The 20,108-nt window shown below is 38.3% G+C and overlaps 1 protein-coding gene across 1 annotated transcript in view; it reads right to left on the reverse strand.

The window, feature by feature from the left end:
* Positions 1–17,575, reverse strand: part of LOC139940444 (exportin-7-like) — a 33,407-nt gene extending 15,832 nt beyond the window's left edge. The window contains exons 1-19 of the mRNA XM_071936697.1: positions 17,552–17,575; positions 16,281–16,424; positions 14,273–14,366; positions 13,313–13,383; positions 12,304–12,399; positions 11,819–11,884; positions 9,561–9,665; positions 8,552–8,717; positions 8,199–8,272; positions 7,941–8,060; positions 6,962–7,108; positions 6,165–6,395; positions 5,063–5,195; positions 4,298–4,403; positions 2,806–2,941; positions 2,002–2,075; positions 1,353–1,497; positions 626–853; positions 243–331 (exon numbers count right to left, since the gene is read on the reverse strand). Coding sequence (XP_071792798.1) covers positions 243–331; positions 626–853; positions 1,353–1,497; positions 2,002–2,075; positions 2,806–2,941; positions 4,298–4,403; positions 5,063–5,195; positions 6,165–6,395; positions 6,962–7,108; positions 7,941–8,060; positions 8,199–8,272; positions 8,552–8,717; positions 9,561–9,665; positions 11,819–11,884; positions 12,304–12,399; positions 13,313–13,383; positions 14,273–14,366; positions 16,281–16,424; positions 17,552–17,569 — 2,243 coding nt within the window. The 5' untranslated portion in view covers positions 17,570–17,575. The remainder of the gene's footprint in view (positions 1–242; positions 332–625; positions 854–1,352; positions 1,498–2,001; positions 2,076–2,805; positions 2,942–4,297; positions 4,404–5,062; positions 5,196–6,164; positions 6,396–6,961; positions 7,109–7,940; positions 8,061–8,198; positions 8,273–8,551; positions 8,718–9,560; positions 9,666–11,818; positions 11,885–12,303; positions 12,400–13,312; positions 13,384–14,272; positions 14,367–16,280; positions 16,425–17,551) is intronic.
* Positions 17,576–20,108: the final 2,533 nt, after the last annotated feature.

Genomic DNA, 20,108 nt, shown 5'->3' on the forward strand with positions numbered 1-20,108 from the left:
ATAACAATGATGTAGCTGATTCACGTGCGAGAAGTCTTTACGATCATTGGGTATTCTCTAACTTGTGCTAAAAACAAACGGTCTAGGCGCGATTACTAAAAGCCAAAGCCAGTTTTAAACGACCGGTTAAGACCCTGTGGTCACTCTTCAGTATTTTTGATTGTGTTTTGTTTCTGTAGTGATGGTCTTATACATGTACATACAAATAATGAAAAAAAGGAACGAAAATCTGTAAAGGATACATCCAGTCAAACAGCATCATATAACTGGCCTTTGTGTTGAAGGCAAAGGCTATGCCACGGAGATCTCTGGATAAACCGATTAACGTTCTCTGCATGGTGAAGAAAACATACAAGAAACATACACACATAAAATCAACTGTGAGTCTCAAAGACAATTTAGAGTAGTTACATCCATTCATACATACATAGGCATTTTTACATCCTGCCACAAAGATCAGAGCATTATAAAAAAAAACTGACAACAAGTTTATAATACCAACAAACAATGCAATGATACAGAAAACTATACAAGCAAATATCATTATGGCCTGATTGAACAAATAACTAGGTTTTGAGTTTATTTAAAATAAAAAAATAAAAAAAGTTGACAAGTTTGTTGGTACCTTTGTCTCTGCTTCATTCCAAGCAGCTCCCTCTGTGGCGTTAGCCAGCTGAGCACCAACGAACTGAAAGGCCGAGGTGATGGGCAGCATAAAGGACTCAAACCGGTCTTCATCCTCGCCAAGATCGACCATTAGCAGCCTCCCGAGGGCGGTATAGAACGTCGTCCGACACCTCATGTCGCTGACTGAGAAGGTTCCATTGATGCCCAGGAATGGGAAGTGATCGCTCTGAAAGGGAATTCGTTAATAGATTTAATTTCAGAGACGCTGCCTAATGAAGACAGAAGAACAGAAACAGTCCCTCGTATCTAGAATTCTGTATCTGTGAACAGCACAGAATATAGTCCTGTATAGGGTTAGGTAATGCATTGTTTAAAACATACACTGCTTACTTATAATTATACCCATGCACTGCTTACTTACAAATATAGTGCATTGCTCGCAGGGCCCAATTTCATAGAGCTGCTTAAGCACAAAATGTGGCTAAGCACAAGAGAAATATGCTTACCGGAATCAGCTAACCAGCCACAATATTATTTAAGATTTCATGTTTCCTTGAAAAAACAGGCCCAATAATTTCATTTGATACAATTATTTTATTGAATAAAATTCTTTTTTACATGTAACGAATTTGACTTTAAATATCCTGTGAAAAATTACAAGCAGTATTCAGCGCTTAAAGCAGCTGTTTCAAATGGGGAGCCCTGGTAAGATATACACTACTTACCGTATGATTTCTAAGCATGAACTGCACTGCATCCAGCTTGACGAGCTTACGCACGCTGCTGTACCCGATGGACAAATCACTAAGAAGCTGTAGGGTCTTGGCAATAATGGGCTCACTTCGACCCCAATATTTCAGGTTTGTTATGCTGTGGGAATAAACAAGGTAAATTTCAAATAAAATTACGATGAAAAAAACAATTTTTGGTTATCTTAAATGAGGAACTCCAATGTGAAATTAATTTTTTGTGATGTAATCATTTTTCAATAGATAGAGTCCTGGGAACAAAGATTCCAAGTTTCTACTCTCACGTTCAAACTGGGTAAATTGTCATTCAATATCCAGTGCGAAACTTGTCAACATCCAAACATCTAATGACATATTTTTGGTCTATATGCTTCTGTAAAAGATTTTACAGGAAATTGTTGGTTCATTCATGACTTTTTGAGAGTGCAATTTGAAACATAATGTCATCAAATTTGAACAACTAATTATGGATCTTTACATTCCAAGGAGGTATGTTTGTTACCCAAAAGGTCAAATTCAAGGCCATCTTGATTGAATACTATCGAAAGTCAGAAATTAACCAAAAATTCTCCCACACACAAAAATGTACAGTGACATGCTATAAATAATTTTGTTTAAAACGTACATTTTTCCAATGAATACACTAAGCACCGTTGACTCATCCTGCAGGCCCAATACTTGCGATAACGTTCTATAAAGCTGTGGAATAAATAACCAAAAACATACAGAGAATATTAATTTAAGGCAAACAATTTATAAAAATTGGAAAAAGAGAAGTACCACTGAAATGACTTTAATCAATACATCGGTATTTACACAAAACTATACAGAGCTACAAAAGTCCAGATCATTGCTGAAGGCTGTGAGAGTATACCATCATGAACACTCTACTAATCTGTGTATTATCTCGCACATAGTGATGCAAACTCAACAGCGCCCTAAATAAGGTCAAAACAAGACCAACATTATGGGGAAAGCTCCATTCAAGACACTGGACACTAATGGTAATTTTCAAAGGCCAGTCTTCTCACTTGGTGTATCTCAACATATGCATAAAATAACAAACCTGTGAAAATTTGAGCAAGATTGGTCGTTGAAGTTGTGAGATAATAATGATAGAAAAAACACCCTTGTCACACGAAGTGGTGTGCTTTCAGATGCTTGATTTCGAGACCTCAAATTCTAAATCTGAGGTCTCAAAACCGAATTCATGGAAATTTACTTCTTTCTCGAAAAAACTACGCTACTTCAGAGGGAGCCGTTTCTCACAATGTTTTATACTATCAACAGCTCTCCATTACTCATTAACAAGTAAGGTTTTAAGCTAATAATTATTTTGAGTATTTACCAAGAGTGACCACTGACTTTAAAGAATTTCTGAGTAGTCAAAGTCTGAAAATAGAGACATCATTTTGAGATAACACATTACCTTTGAGGATTTTTGGACCTGATTGCCCAGGTAGATTTTGGTGAACTGCTCAAAGAAGCTGAGCATTGCCAGGTCTAGTTTCTCACATCCTCCCTGCGCTAACTTAGCATCAGTCAGGTTCATCAGCTGCAAAACTCTGTGAAGGAGAAAATGTAAAATGAGCTGTCGAGATCTTTGAAAATGTGTCCTAAGTTGGCAGCTCCACTTTTCCAAGACTTTAGCTCAGAGAAGACTGAGAATCAACATGTCCGCTGTTCGTTATTAAGTGAAATGATTTATGTGCTCCAGGCAAATAAGTTTTAAGTTCTAACAAGGTTAAAACTTTCAAACTACAACCTTCAAAATTAATATTAATATTATTATGATTATCTATTTCTGGTAATGAAACCAAGGAAGCCTCATAAGTTAACTTAATCACTTTAGCTCACAAGCGTGACAAATCCAATTTTAAAGCAATAATAATATTTTTCTATATATTTTACCACATCTAGCCATGTTGATCACTTTTTAATGTTGTAAATACAATTGCAATCAATGTCCTGCTTTTATCTAGTTGATGTTAAGATTTTAATTGGTCTTTTGCTTGTTTTTCTTGATTATAACATTTTCAATTCTTGTCTGTTGTTTTGTTGTACTGTCACACCATTTTTTAGTAAAAGTACTTCAATTTCAATGTGCAATTTTCAATGTGTAAATTTAGAGGAGTGGCTTAACTATTTCACATATTTTTTTATTTTTTTTATTTCCAATTTGCCTTCTATCTAATTTCAAATTTTTAAATTTATGTAAAATTGTTGTATGAGGACAGTTTTTGTATAAACCATTTTATCTATCTATCTAATCAATGGTGTTTGCTATGTACTGTGAACCAGAAACACCAGAGTAAACCTCTAATCTTCCAGAATAAGAGCTCCTGGGGTGGATTTCACAAAGAGTTAGGACTAGTCTTATCTCGAGTTAGGACGAGTTACTAGTCCTAACTTTGGACTAGCTGTACGTTTTTGATATCTCTTAGGACTAGTCCTAACTCTTTGAGAAATCGACCCCTGGTTCATATACTACCAATCCTAGAACACGGGACCTACTACAAATGTCATGACTGGGACTAGAACCCAAACTCTGCTGATCAGAAACACCAGAACTTGAGTCTGATACTCTTATCCGCTCAGCCGCATCACACCAAACCAAGAATGGGACTAGAACCCACACTTTGCTGTTCTGAAACACCAGAGCTTGAGTCCGATGCTCTTAACCAGTCAGTAACGACACACCATAACGTTAACCATGAATGAAAGGCCATGAGTAGACCAACTTTCCTGCAATGCTCTTGATTTCAAAGCGTTAGTAAGGAAGTACCTCAAACCAGTGGAGGCAGATTGTGTTTAGCCATTGAAAAAAAGACTCTGCTAGGGTCGAAACAGCAGTCCAATAAACAAAAATTGCAGATTTTGTTTAATTACAGTTTTTTTAGGTAAGGAAGAAAGAGTATCACCTGCAAACGAGCTGCCCATCCAGAGCGTCGTGCTCCTCTGCACTCGTGAAAGATACCCTGCCACCAATCTGAGCACCGATTATGTACACCAACCACGTCAAGCGACCTGTCAATTTAATAGATGTTAGTTTTTCATCGCGGATAAAGAATAGAATTAATTTTTACCCTTACACCAATGTGTAAAAAGCACTGTCAGACTCAGTGCTGTAATGAGTTCTGAGCAAAAAATCCACAGCGGATCACCTGGGAGGGCTTTGAACCCACAACCTTTGAGTTGCTAGAGCAGATGTCTTACCACTAGATCATTATGGCTGAAGCATGCCGAATGAAACATAGTCCTTAAAATGTCTTATTTTGTATATTATCTTTGGTTTTAAAAGCCCTGCGGTGCAATCTGGGGCATTATACATGGCTTTATCTGAATGATTTCTATAAATATAAGCTAAGAAGTTCCCCCTCGAGCAATATGTGTTAAGACTTACTCTGTTGGGTTGCCAGCTCAAACCCTGAAGCATTGTTTAAAAAAAAACTAAGAAATACATTTTGTTGTTGTTGACTTTTGACTTTTTTTGGTACATTTTGATGAACCAATTCCTGGGGTTATGATTAAGCAATGTGTAAAGAAACTTAGAAATATATGGTTAAAAAACTAAGAAATACATTTATTTTAAATTACTTTTTGACTTTGTTTTGGGGTTTTTTGGTACATTTTTATGAACCAATTTCCAGGGTAATGATCGAGCAATATGATGTGTCAAGACTTACCCTGTTGGGTTGCCAGCTCAAACCCTGAAACATTGTTCCGGATCAGTTCCTGGTATTTCTGTGCCGAGGTGTCAAACAGCTGGAAGAGGAGTGTGCAGGTTTTCTCGTACTCACAACGGCCGATTGTAGATAACTGAAGAAAAAAAAAACGGATCAGTGATTAATAGCAAAAAATAGTTATAAGCCTGACGTTTTGACCCTAGAAGAGTCCTTTTCGGAGGCTAAATGACAACACAACAAACATGAACAGGTATACAAGTGTGATATACACCTGTTCATGTGTATTAAAATTGTGACTGGAATATTCTGCCAACTAGGGCTGTTGGGTTGGCGTAGTGGTATCTTTCACCGCATTCAACCTCTAGGACCCTGTTTTGAATCACAACAGAGGAACTATGTGGATTGGGTTTTCAGTCCCTACCTGACTGCGTGGGTTTTTCTTGGAATAATTCTCTTATGAAACTTATACTTCCTTATCTTCTCTCCATTAGGCTCTCAACAGTGATTAACACTGAAAACCTCAGGGAAATACACAACATCTCCCTCTTTCAGCAGCAACTGAAGACATACCTGTTCACACTTGCTTTCCCTACCACTTCAGAATTCTCTCCTTTCCATTTGACCGAAATGTTTTTTTTATCAGATTCTGTGCACCTTTACGAGTGCTGTGTTAATATTATTGTTATTAAAGACAGTGGACACTATTGGTAATTGTCAAAGACTAGCCTTCACAGTTGGTATATCTCAACATATGCATAAAATAACAAACCTGTGAAAATTTGAGCTCAATCGGTCACACCCTTGTCACACGAAGTTGTGTGCGTTTAGATGGTTGATTTCGAGACCTCAAGTTCTAAATCTGAGGTCTCAAAATTAAATTCGTGGAAAATTACTTCTTTCTCGAAAACTACGTCACTTCAGAGGGAGCCGCTTCTCAAAATGTTTTATACCATCAACCTCTCCCCATTACTCGGCACCAAGAAAGGTTTTATGCTAATAATTATTTTGAGTAATTACCAATAGTGTCCACTGCCTTTAAGTTCACTTTTCTGAAAGTCATTGGCTTCAAAAACGGGAAAAAAAGTAAATGAAATGAAAATACCTGGTCTAACTGTTGCTGTACCATCCCAGCATCGTCCAGCGGATCCTCCAGTCCGTCTCTAAGAATCGCAGCGACTGTATCCATTCTGGAGGTCACATAGGCTTTGGTGACCTCGGGGGTATATACCTCAAGTAAGTGAGGCTCAGTGGCCTTGACGTAGGGTACGGAGGCCACCATCCGCTGCCACAGGGTCAGTAGGTAATGAATACTGTTGGGGGCAAACTGCCACACCTAGCAGACAAACAAAAAACAATCAGAAATTCTCATTTTTTCATGCAGCTAGATTTATAATAAAATAAAAATATTAAAATATAAAGGAAGAATATCATATTCTAGAGCAGTGTCTCACCAACTAGACCACCGACAGGCATTACTCAGGTAATATGCCTGTGATTTGTCCACAGAGCTCAGGAAAGTACCGAGTAAACAGTGCTAACACACATCGTTGTATATGGGTAAAACCAAATTGAATATTCTTTCTCTCCGTTGCAAATTTCCATTTATTTAATAAATGTGGTACCCACTGCTAAAATATAGGATTCATACTGCCTCTATCTACCAGGCAATCTCATTGGTCTAGTTGGTAAGACACTGCCCCAGAATTGCAAGGGTCGCGAGTTCAAATCCCACCTGAATAATATACCGGTGATTTTTTTCACAGAGCTCGGAAAAGTACTGACACACATCGGTGTATATGGGTAACACCCAAGTTGTTTTTCTACATCCCCAATGCAAATTTCCATCTATTTAGAAAAATATCATGCTTGCATATCAAGGAGCTAAACAACTGACTTTACCTGTAGACTCGTAATAGTGAACTTGGCAATGAGCGCAATGACGTCCGAGTAGTTCTCTACCTTGACGAGTTCACCCAGTTGATAGTTTGACTTGAGTCTCGCCAACAGACGACAGAACTCGTGATAGTTTCCAGCGTCCGAGAGGCTCTGTTGATTCAGAAAAAACACAAATGATCAGAGAGACTTATAACTTTTGCCTCTTTTTTCATAAAGTCTATACTGGAAAATGAGTGCATCGCAAAACTTCTAACCAGAATAGAAATAAAACGGGGCATTTATACAGCGCTCTACAAAGAAACAGCGCCTCACAATCAACAGCAGAATGGGACCAAATGAAAAGAAGAAAATAAAATAAAACAAACAGATCATAACTGGGAAGTGGGCGAGTTTTTGTTTTGGGGCTTAAAGGTGGCAGTAGATGCCCTTCCCTGATGATAACACATAGCAGGTTGTTCACTATTTAGGGGCAACAATACATATTCAACTGTCACCGCTGCCCTTTTAGGGCGCGGAACAATCAGCCGGGTGGCATGAGCGGAGAAACAAAGCCCCAGTGACCTCCAGGCACATTTAATTTTCAATATGGCGAGATTGTTAGAAATATAAACTGAGTTTGATCTTGGAGCACTCTAAAGGCAAAGTATACTTTTGGTTTTTTGAACCGTTCCATTGTTTTTTAATCTCACATAAATGTAGACACATAATGTAGATAACCTACGTACATTTCATTTTAAAAGGTCGCGTTTTTGAGATATCACCAAAAATCCGGAGCAGTTTTATCCATGCAGGAAGAATAATCCTTAATCCTTAATCCTTAACCACATTCCTTCAGAGGGAATTGTTACTCAAAATGTTATGCACTATCAACAACTGCAGAGCTAACCAAGTAGGTTTTTATGATTGTTAATTTTTGGAGTAATCAACAAAGGTATACCCTCTCTTTAAGAAAGAAACACAGAGAATTGTTTGGGTGGTTTACCTGAGGGTTTTCAAGGATGCCTCTTACACCATTGACAAGATGAGATAAGAACTTGGCCCTCTCTGCATTGTTGAATAACGACCGACGCACCGATGCAATCTGAACTAAACACGTCAACGCCTGCAAAATAAGAAATGGTTCTGAAAATTTGAAACTAGTAGTTCTAAACAGGTTCCTCTATAATCAGGGATGATATTTGGCCTTTGAAAAAAATTAGGGAATATTTATAGTGAACTGGTTGTTATTATTAATACTCACCAATGGAGCTAAGACAGAGGGAAGAGATTTGTAGAGTTCAAAGAAGAGGTCAACTGTGCTGAAGTCAAGAAAAGCTGTGGAGAAAAGAGAAAAATATTATGATTTAAAAACAAACATCACCATGGTGTGTGGTTGCCTGTGGATTTTTTTTTTTTTCACAGAACTTGAGAAAGGGTAAAAACAAATAATATTATTTATCCCCGATGCAAAACTGACATCTATGTAGCCATTAGTCACCATAATTTGTCAATATCTTTGGTCAAATTAAAGCTGTTGCTAATTAACTTCTAACTAAAAAATCTTTGTGGATATAAACTTGAATTTTGACTTAATCTTCAACTTTGAACTATTACCTGTTCTCCAGCCAGTGGGTATTTGCACGGTGCAGTTGTCGTCCGTCGACTCATCTGTTGAGGTGCCGATGAAGTCAAAGGTTAAGCAGTTCTGGGTCAAACGCAAGAGCTGGGTCATGAGGGAGTGTTTGTTTTCGTCGTTGAAGTCGACGCCTTCCTTTGATGCCTGAATGGACACAACATGGAGAGAGATTTCAGTGACACAGAATATCAAATTGGTCTGCCTATTCTATTAGGCCTCTTTGTTGATTAAAATTAAATTGGTATTTCTGCATTTTTGGAGTTTTTTTTTTTTTTTTTTTTTTTTAAGAAACAGCAATGTGATCATAATCAACGGTGTCCTACAAAAAAAATCCTTGATTACATGTTGATTGATTTGATTTGAACAACTTAACTTAGTTGGTTAAAACCACAAAAAAAAAAAAAATATATTATCTTAGGTTGCCCTTTTCAAAACTAGACAAAATTATTGTTCCCTTTTCCCTGAAGGTTTATGTTACCGGAGAAACTGACTGGGTAAACTTTAACTACTTTTGGGGTGAACAACGAAAAAGTGTTGAACCTGTGACCTCCGGATACCTTTACAAAATGCACAATCTAGCCCTGATGTTGGTGGTCACCCTGTAATGTCAATATCCTCAGCCGTGACACTTGTGTCCTTAAGCAAGACACTTAGCCATTGCTTCGTCCTTCGGATGGGACGTAAAGCCGTTGGTCCAATGTGTTGTGTAACGCATGTAAAAGAACCCAGTGCACTTATCGAAAAGAGCAAGGGTTTCGCCCCGGTGTTCCTGGCTGTGGCTGCTGTACGCGCCGTAGCACCTTGTAAACCCTTATAAGGCGTAAATAATTGGGTCTCAGAATTCATCACTGCAATAACCTATCTTTCTGAAAGTTTGTATATACTCAGTGACTTGAGTACCTTGTTTAGTAGATGCGTGCCCTATATAAGACTTCAATATTTATCTTTGTTCAGTGATGCCAGTCGGGACTGGTGGGATTGACTGACCTGCTTGAGGAGGTTGCAGGCAAGGGTGAAGATATCAAAGAGGACAGAGTCACGGAATGAAGACGCAATCTTCCGATGTTTGGTGAGCGGTCTCACAGTATCAGGCTGCAGGGAAAATGAGACAAACATGCTATGTGTTACTATATGGCATGTCATGGCAGAGCTCCAAACTCTGTAGTAAACAGTAGTAAACATCCCTTGAAATATTTCTGTCTGAAATGTCATATTTGATGAGAAATATATAATCTTATTTCGCGTTTGGAGTTTATCGATCAGCAGTGAGCGTTTTATTAATGTTTGTTTGGGCATCGATGCAATGTAAAATTTGTAATCGGTTTATCACTGCTCTCTCATGACCCAGATGGACGATCAGTCTCAAACTTCTACAGGTTTGTCAGTTTATGTATATGATAGAAATACATAAAGCGCTTACTAAGCCAGCAACTGTTTTGTTAGCAAAAAACAATTCTGTAATGTTCCTTTAAAAAACGTAGCTCCACATATCTTCCAGGAAAAATACTGTGAGCTTTGATGCGCCCCTAAGGGGTGTGTGATAAAGCGCTATAAGAACCTAGAATTATTCACTAAACAATGCTTATTTCAAAGACCATTGAGTGCCACGCTACATTAAAGGGGCTGTGTTTGGCCGAGCGGTCTCACAGAATCTCCTGACAGTAGGGAAAGTGAGACAGTATAGTTTATATCAACAAACATATGATGTCATACTAAACAATAATAATTACCACAAAAGTAATTAGAATTTATATTGCGCCCCTTACATACAACTAATCAAAAAGCACATAACACATGTTAAAATGCACAGAATGGAAGAAAAGGAAAAACAAAAACTGAGTTACCCAGTCTTGTACCCAAACAACAGTATGGAGACCTGACTGTCCCGCCAACCGCAGTTAACTAAAAGTTACTTATTACACAACGGCCTATCCCTGCTGGTATCGGTAATGGGGTTTTTATCTTTTCATGAGACAGACCCCACCTACATGTATATATTATGTATTAGGAATCTAAACTAACTGGCAAAAGACCAAAGAAGAAAACACAAACAAAGGACACAAAAGAACAAAACCATTAAAAACACACACTAAAAAGCGGCATTAAAACAATTGATTTCTATTTCACGTTTACCAGAAGCAAGTTTCCATTCACTACACAACATGCGACGGTAGAGCATTACAAGGCTTAGGGGCTGCCACAGAAAAGCCCTATCACCAAATGTAGCTGACATTTTTCGAGGGTGTTAATCTAAGAACAGGCTAGTCATTAATCCCTGACCTAAGTTGATAAGCAGATCCCGAATGGTAACAAGATCATGTAAGTACTTTGGAGAAAGGCCATGAAGAGCTTAGAAGGTCAACAAAATGATTTGAAAATAATCATGTAGCAAACAAGCAGCCCAATATAAATGACAACGAAGCATTGGTGTAATGTGCTCAAACCGGTACAACAGTGCACATTTATGGCCACAGCTAGTCTGTTTGTACAATCTCTTTGCATTTTAAAACTGTGCGTACTCCTATTGTATATTTTATAACTTTTCCATTGTATATTGTTTATTTCTTTAATTGCTGGTCATTGTTCGCTTGGTTTTTTTGTTGTTGCTGATTTTAAACTTATTTTCATACCTTGTTGTTTTTTCTTTTTATCTATATTTTAATTGTTTCTCTGTATTAGCGCCATGGAGCATTGTTTTCGATGGATATGGCGCTAAATAAATTTTTACTACTATTTTTATTATTATTTCAAAAGCAAAGACCATTGACTTCCACAATACATTAAAGGAGCAGTGTCGCCGAGACTCAGGCCTGGAATTTCATCTTTTAAAGGGCAAGGTCATTTTCATTTTGCAAAGGGCACTTCATTTGGGAAAATCTGGACGTCAATTGTAAACTTCTGAAGGGGCACTAAGGCCAAGACCAGGGCCCAATGTAATAGAGTAGCTTAAGAACAAAAAGGAGCTAAGCAAACCAAAATTACGCTTACCAGAATAACATTACACAGCCAAACTACCATGTCACAACTGCAATCTGTGACTGGTACCCTGATCAAATCTGCTTAGCAGAAAATTGTTAAAAGCAATATTTTCTGCTTAAGCAGCTCTATAAAATTTGGCCCTGGGCCAACGGAGGCCACATTCTCCGTGGCCTGTTATTCCAGACCTGCATGACAGTCACAAAGGCTGTATGACGTCTGTGGGGGGGGGGGGGGGTTCTATACAAGCCAGCCAAGTTAAAACCAACCTGATTCATCTCGTTCACTAGTTGAGACATTAACTGCACACCGATGACAAAATGGTCCACAGATCCCTGTAAATAAACCATGTTAAAACAAGTTGTTTGTATTATAATGACGCTCAACCTCAACAGCAAAGAATGTCCGAGCAAAACCTGCTCAGCAAAAATGGGTTAGCAGCCAGAATACAATGTTCTGACATTATTTGCTACTGGTTCCCTGTTAATTTAAGCTAAGCAGACAAACTATGCTAAGCACACATTTCTGCTTAAAGAGTTTGGGTACTTTTAGTACGAAACACAACACAAACAAAAACAGATTTACATAAAAGTTAAACCGTTTAAGTGTACACTCTGTGCACAGAAGAAATAACCTTGTCCGCACTACATGCACTAGGAAAAATAGTTTGTTTCACCACTAAAGAAAACCTGTCCGGAGCCATGTGCACTGATTTGAAATGATATGAGGAAGACAAATCAACACATGATGTTACCTGTAGAAACTTGGAGACATCATCAATAACATCTCTGAAGACCCAGTTGTCTTTCTCACTATCGAACCATCCCAACTTTGTGATGCGGGACAGCAACTTCAAAAAGGAAAACAACAAAGAAGAACAATTTTAGAACTCAAACTAATTATATGTTTTAAAGGCAGTGGACATAAAACCTTTCTTCATTTCGAGTAATGGGGAGAGGTTGGTAGTATAAAACATTGTGAGAAACAGCTCCCTCTGAAGTGACGTAGTTTTCGAGAAAGAAGTAATTTTCCACGAATTTGATTTCGAGACCTCAGATTTAGAATTTGATGTCTTAAAATCAATCGTCTGAAAGCACAAAACTTTGTGTGACAAGGGTGTTTTTTTATTTCATTCATACATGTATCTCGCAACTTCGACGACCAATTAAGCTCAAACTTTCACAGGTTTGTTATTTCATGCATACATGTTGAGATACACCAAGTGAGACAACTGGTCTTTGACAATTACCAATAGTGTCCAGTGTCTTTAATAGATCGATATTTGTATCGGGTAAAGTTTTTTGGTTTTTTTTTTAACTCATAAACACTCATGTGTGTTAACACTGTATACTCAGTACTTTCCCGAGCTCATATTACTCAGGTTGGATTCGAACCCACAAGCTTTCATGTTGACAGTTTAAAAACCTACCTGGGTTCTTTTACATGCATTACACAACACACGGGACCTACAGCCCATTTGAAAAGGGATGCAATTATTATTTAATACCATAACTGGTTAATACGTTTTTAAATGCTAAATTAATCTTCGTCTCACTGAGGCGAAAATTATGTTGCTTGTTTTACTCATTTCTCTAAAACTACAGCACCTCAATACGTAATAATTATTTGAAGGGAAGCTTTCTACTAGCATTAACTTCAAACCCTGTAAGTTTAATGTAAATTTGTGGACATTTCGGAAAAGCACCCGAATCCTTTAAACTGCACCCAAAAAAGTACATAAATGTATGAAAAATGTTACTCACATGGATAAGGGCTTGTGCCACAAATGTCGGCAGCTTGGGCCTGCTGGCTAGGTAGTTCAAGACATAGTTTTCTGTTGGTACAAGTAGATGAGAACAACAAAATCAGATTTTATTTTCAGCAACAAAACAGATGGACGCAATTAGAGGCATGATCCTTGAAAAACAGTAGGAAAATATTATTTAATGAGTACCAGGGGGCTTTTATCAAACCTCGACTTGAACTCCGGCTCCAGGCTCCGTCTGCTGATCTTTGAACCACCGTATGCAAAATACACACTGCTCTAAAAATATATCTAGACTTAAAGGCAGTGGACACTATTGGTAATTACTCAAAACAACTATTAGCATCAAACCTTACATGTACTTGGTAACGAGTAACGGGGAGAGGTTGATGTGTCAATGTTTTTACTGTATGCGAGCATTTGAATTACCCTTTTTGGGATCTAATAAACATTATTGTATTGGGTTGTATTGTATTGTATAAAACATTGTGAAAACGGCTCCCTCTGAAGTAACGTAGTTTTCAAGCAAGAAGTAATTTTCCACGAATTTGATTTTGAGACCTCAAATTTAGAATTTGATTTCGAGACCTCAGATTTAGAATTTGAGGTCTCGAAATCAAGCACCTGAAAGCGCACAACTTTGTGTGACAAGGGTATTTTTTTCTTTCATAGTTATCTCGTAACTTGGAAGACCGATTGAGCTCAAATTTTCACAGGTTTGTTATTGTATGCATATGTTGAGATACACCAAGTGAGAAGACTGGTCTTTGAAATTAACCAATAGTGTACAGTGTCTTTAAGGGCGGAGCTGCGTTTGAACTGTGTATGCAGTGCTTGGAGCCCAAGCCGGAGACATAGCCCAAGCCGATGTTTTAAAAAGGCCCAAGGGCTGACCTGACCTTCATGGTGTAGACTTAAAAGGACTTTTCAGGAAGTGTCCCCTGAATTTGCCACTTACTTATGTCAATCCGTTGCTCGAGTGGGAGCACTGTGGTTGAGCGACAGATGAGTTTTGTCAGAGTTGTTGCAGCGAGGAGCTGAGCATATGCAGACTGTAAAAAGTAAACAAAACGCAGGAATGAGGGCCAACACAAAATTAAGCCCTTCTCCGAGTTGTTTAAGGATTCAGGTACTTTTTTTAAAATGTCCACAGATTTACATTAAACTTACAGGGTTTGAAGATAATGATAGTGGAAAGCTTACCTTCAAATATTACTAACTGAGGTCTTGTAGTTTTTGAGAAAGGAACAAGTCACAAAATAATTTTTTGATATTAATTTAGCATGTAAAATAACTGGTTAATACGTTTTTACATGCTTAAACTGAGATGAAAATTATTTGTTTTACTCATTTCTCAAAAACTACAGCACCTCAATTTCAAGGGAAGCTTTCTACAATCACTATCTTCAAACTGTGTAAGTTTAATGTAAATCTGTAGACATTTTGTGTTAGGAAAAAGTACATAGACCCTTTAAGAAAAGCTATAAACAAGTGTGACTTGGCACCAAACAAATATTGTTGTAAATATATATTTGTTTAACTTTTTTGTTTGACTACAGAACGAATTAAGAAAAATCATAAAGAAACCGATAAGATTGCCCCAGATTGCACAGTACAGTAGGGCTTTAAACCCAAAAGATTTTGAAGAACTTGTTTCAATTTATTAAGGGAGCTTACAAGAAAGGTAAACGATTGGTATTCACTCTTAAAATTAATGCCAAGAAAAACTTACTTGGTTAGAAGTAAATCTATAACAATTTTTCGACAGTTTAAAGCATTATGAAAATCATTGTGCATATATAGAAAATTTTATCGGTTTTGTTATCCCCAAAATTGAATCTGAGAAACATTGACAGATATTTTCTAGATTATGGATTATTCTTCCTGCATTAGAAATAAATGCTCTGGATTTTCGATATCGCAAAAACGCTACCAGCTTTTGAAATGAAATTTTCACAGGTTAATTTTGTTGTGTTTTTTCTACGTTTAAAGGAACACATTGCCTTGGACCGGACGAGTTGGTCTATTAAAAGCGTTTAAAACCATTTGTTATGAAATGCATATGGTTAGAAAGATGTTTTAAAAGTAGAATATAATGATCCACACAAGTATCACTCGAAACTGCACGGTTTTCCTTTTACGTCGCGAACTATCACGGTCGGCCATTTATGGGAGTCAAAATTTTGACTCCCATAAATGGCCGACCGTGTTAGTCGACAGGGTAAAAAGAAAACCACGCAATTTCGAGGCATATTTGTGTAGAACCATTTTCAAAGACCAACTCGACCGATCCAAGGCAACGTGTTCCTTTAATTACGAAATTAAAACAATCAAATGGTTCCAAGTACCAAAGGTATGATGTTGTTTTAAACCAAACCTCAACAAATTTGGTTTGAGAATGCCACAAAGTTGTTAAAAATCTTGGTGAGGAGAACCCTACGGTAACACAACGACTCTTGCCTAGAAACGATGATAAGTTCAGAAGTTTGACAGTGTTCTGCCCAGGATTTCTTTAGTAGTGGAAAAATGTTTCCCTGTGGGAAAAACCTTGCCAATTGGATCAGTTACATCGTGAATCGTATACATGTCATTAGACTCAACCTTTGGAAGGAAATCGCTTGCAAGTGTGATTTAACAATTTCGAAAATCTGTGGTGGTCGGAAACAGACCGATCCATTAGGCTCCGCCCACGGCGCACGTGTGAGCAAGATTACGTGAGCCTCTCAAACACCATTCTGCACAAACCCCGCCACCGACATCCGCGCATGCATGTCAGACTTTTTTTGCCAGACTTTGGGTTGCGCAATGGATTGTGATTGGTCAATACGCAATGGGGCGGAGCTTAATGGATCGGTCTATTATGAGTGCCGGGCGGTTTTCCCGACACCAACCACTGTAAGTAGGCAGAACCCTGTTACATGCAGATGGTTCGACTCATACTGGGTTAAGATTTCCTTCCTACTTACTCGACTTCTTTCCAAAAGCAACTGGCATTTGCTGAGACAGTCCGGTGAGTTGGTGAAACTGACCAGGGCCTTCTCAGCCTGAGCCCGTTGACTGGTGTCGGTTGTTTCATAGAGCTGTTTGCACAGCACCTCAAGCTGTGTGATCTGTAGTTTAGTAGAATGGCAACGATAAATATTCATCAATAAAACTAAAAATTAAAGGTACAAATCATACAAAAAACAAATTATAAATATGTGCAACAACCCCGGCCATATCTCATTGGGGGCCCCCCTGCCCCCTTTCAAGGTTGGTTTTGATTGCACATTCTTTAGCAATACAGTCAACATTGAGCGCAGGGGATGAGGTAGAGAATGATTGTCAGTGGGAAGTGTACAGGGAATGGCTTTATGTAACAATAGGAACGGGTGGCCCAAGCATTTTGGCCGGTATTGAGTGTTTGGTCACACTTAAAAATACTGGGAAAAAAACTGCATGCCTGGTTCTGGTTGTCCCTGGTCATGCTGGTTGATTTGCACAACCATATAAAAAGTGTTTCCTCCATGGCACAACAGTTGAAAGGTTCAGTAGGAAGGAAAAAGGAATAACTTTCCGTATGGCGCCAATACATTTTTACAAAATGGGATATCTCATTGAGGTAAATTAGATTATTTCATATCGAATGAAAAAGTGGTGGTGCCATAGGGAAATTTTTCTGGAAAAAAAGGTGCAAACAAGAAACAGTATTCCCTTTCCTTCCCATCACAGTACCTTTTGACCATCAAGCAAAAAAACCACGAGGTTTGCCATGTACCTTTTTAATTCTGTCAGCCTTTTTTTCTGAAAGGATTGAGATTGAGAACACCACTTTTTGAGTTTTTGCACATCCTTAGCCTTACTTTTTGCACTCTTTTTAATTTTTGATTGTATGTATATTATTTGAATTATCAGTAGTTCCTTTATACTTTGACAAAAAACTGAAGTTATAGCACCAAAATGGGATTTACAAGGGAAATGGTGATGCAATGGTTCTGTTTTGCTAACAATTCTTTACATTGAGATTCTATTCTAACGTTTTTTAAGACTTTTTTTTTATCTTTCGCGGTCACCCAGTCCACACACATTTTCAATGCTGCAAAGTGCAACCATCTATAAACAGTGAATATTTTCAAAAAAATCTACATTATATTGGCACATGCCATAATTTCAGTTGTACTTGGCAAAATATGTTGTCACATTTCGCCTGATTTTGCCCTATTTCTACCTCACAAATTGCAGATAATTTTGAACTCACCTGTTCCAAATCCGCCATGTTGCCTATCTGACGATGTTTTGATCAAACGTTTGTCTGCTGAAATGAACAGCGCCCTCTCTAATAATAATTATTGGGTGTTGTGTGTGGTGTGTGGTGACGGAAGGCACTAAATACTAAACTCCACAGCGGTTCGGCCCATCGGAGGAAGGCACTACAAACTAACCTCTACAGCGGTTCGGAACTTTTCGTGTGCTCTCGGAACATTCCGGCACGGTTCGCGACGATCCCCCTCGCAGCAGGTTTGGGGAGTTGTTACAAAGAGTGGACTAACCACTAAGACCTGGTTGTTAATAAAAAAAAATTAATAGATGCAAGTACTGCTTCAGAACTCTTTATTCAAGTACATTAGTTGTTACATAAGAGTGGACTAACCACTGGGACCTGGTTGTTTATATTTTCATGTCTAAAAGATCAGTTTCCCATTGACTGGTGTATGGTTGTGTAGTTTCCCATTGACTTGTGTATGGTTGTGAAGTGTCCATTGAGTTGTGTATTTGTAGCAGCAGGTTTGGGAAGTTGTTACATAAGAGGCGACTAACCACTGGGACCTGGTTGTTTATGTTTTCATGTCTAAAAGATCAGTATTGCTTCAGACCGCTATATTAAAGTACATTTGTAGCAGCAGGTTTGCAGACCTACCAAGTCTCACGCATTAGGCGTGAGACTCACGCATTTGGGCTTTGTCTCCTCACGCGCACCCGCACAGCAACCGTTATTTTCATGAGGAAGTGAGCGGAGAATTTTGGACATCATTTTTAGTCAATTTTATTTTAGTTTGGAAGGAAATAATCTGACACAATCGTACCTCCACATTAACCATCAACGTATTCTGTGTACCTCATGTTAGTTTTAACTATTATGAAGAGGTTTTTGATAAATTTTGGAACACTTTTTTGTCCATAATTAAATTTCTGATTTAAAGAAAAAGAAAAAAAATTGGGCGGCGATTTCGAAAGGCCTTTTAGAACCGGCAAATTTTTTTCTCGGGGGGGGGGGGGCGTTGAGCTTTGACAATATCACGCATAGCTGGCCTCTGGACTTGGCATCTCTGGAATTGTGTATGGTTGTGTATATTCCCATTGACTTGTGTATGATTGTGTAGTTTCCCCTTGACTGGTGTATGGTTGTGTCAAATCCCATTGACTTGTGTATGGTTGTGTAGTTTCCCATTGACTTGTGTATGGTTGTGTAGTTTCCCATTGACTTGTGTATGGTTGTATAGTTTCCCATTGACTCGTGTATGGTTGTGTAGTTTCCCATTGACTTGTGTATGGTTGTGTAGTTTCCCATTGACTTGTGTATGGTTGTGTCAATTCCCATTGACTTGTGTATGGTTGTGAAGTGTCCCATTGACTGGTGTATGGTTGTGTAGTTTCCCATTGACTTGTGTATGGTTGTATAGTTTCCCATTGACTCGTGTATGGTTGTGTCAATTCCCACTGACTTGTGTATGGTTGTGAAGTGTTCCATTGACTGGTGTATGGTTGTGTAGTTTCCCATTGACTTGTGTATGGTTGTATAGTTTCCCATTGACTCGTGTATGGTTGTGTCGATTCCCATTGACTTGTGTATGGTTGTGAAGTGTCCCATTGACTTGTGTATGGTTGTATAGTTTCCCATTGACTGGTGTATGGTTGTGTCAATTCCCATTGACTTGTGTATGGTTGTGTAGTTTCCCCTTGACTTGTGTATGGTTGTGTAGTTTCCCATTGACATGTGTATGGTTGTGTCAATTCCCATTGACTTGTGTATGGTTGTGAAGTGTCACATTGACTTGTGTATGGTTGTGTCAGTTCCCACTGACTTGTGTATGGTTGTGAAGTGTTCCATTGACTGGTGTATGGTTGTGTAGTTTCCCATTGACTTGTGTATGGTTGTATAGTTTCCCATTGACTGGTGTATGGTTGTTTCAATTCCCATTGACTTGTGTATGGTTGTGTAGTTTCCCCTTGACTTGTGTATGGTTGTGTAGTTTCCCATTGACATGTGTATTGTTGTGTCAATTCCCATTGACTTGTGTATGGTTGTGAAGTGTCCCATTGACTTGTGTATGGTTGTGTCAATTCCCACTGACTTGTGTATGGTTGTGAAGTGTCCCATTGACTTGTGTATGGTTGTGTAGTTTCCCATTGACTTGTGTATGGTTGTATAGTTTCCCATTGACTTGTGTATGGTTGTGTAGTTTCCCATTGACTTGTGTATGGTTGTGTAGTTTCCCATGACTGGTGTGTGGTTGTGTAGTTTCCCATTGACTTGTGTATGGTTGTGTAGTTTCCCATTGACATGTGTATGGTTGTGTAGTTTCCCATTGACTTGTGTATGGTTGTGTAGTTTCCCGGTGACTTGTGTATGGTTGTGTAGTTTACCATTGACTTGTGAATGGTTGTGTAGTTTCCCATTGATTTGTGTATGGTTGTGTAGTTTCCCATTGACTTGTGTATGGTTGTGTAGTTTCCCATTGACTTGTATATGGTTGTATAGTTTCCCATTGACTCGTGTATGGTTGTGTCAATTCCGGTGACTTGTGTATGGTTGT

The sequence above is a fragment of the Asterias amurensis genome, chromosome 8 (assembly GCF_032118995.1).
Source record: "Asterias amurensis chromosome 8, ASM3211899v1".
Lineage (NCBI taxonomy): Eukaryota > Metazoa > Echinodermata > Asteroidea > Forcipulatida > Asteriidae > Asterias > Asterias amurensis.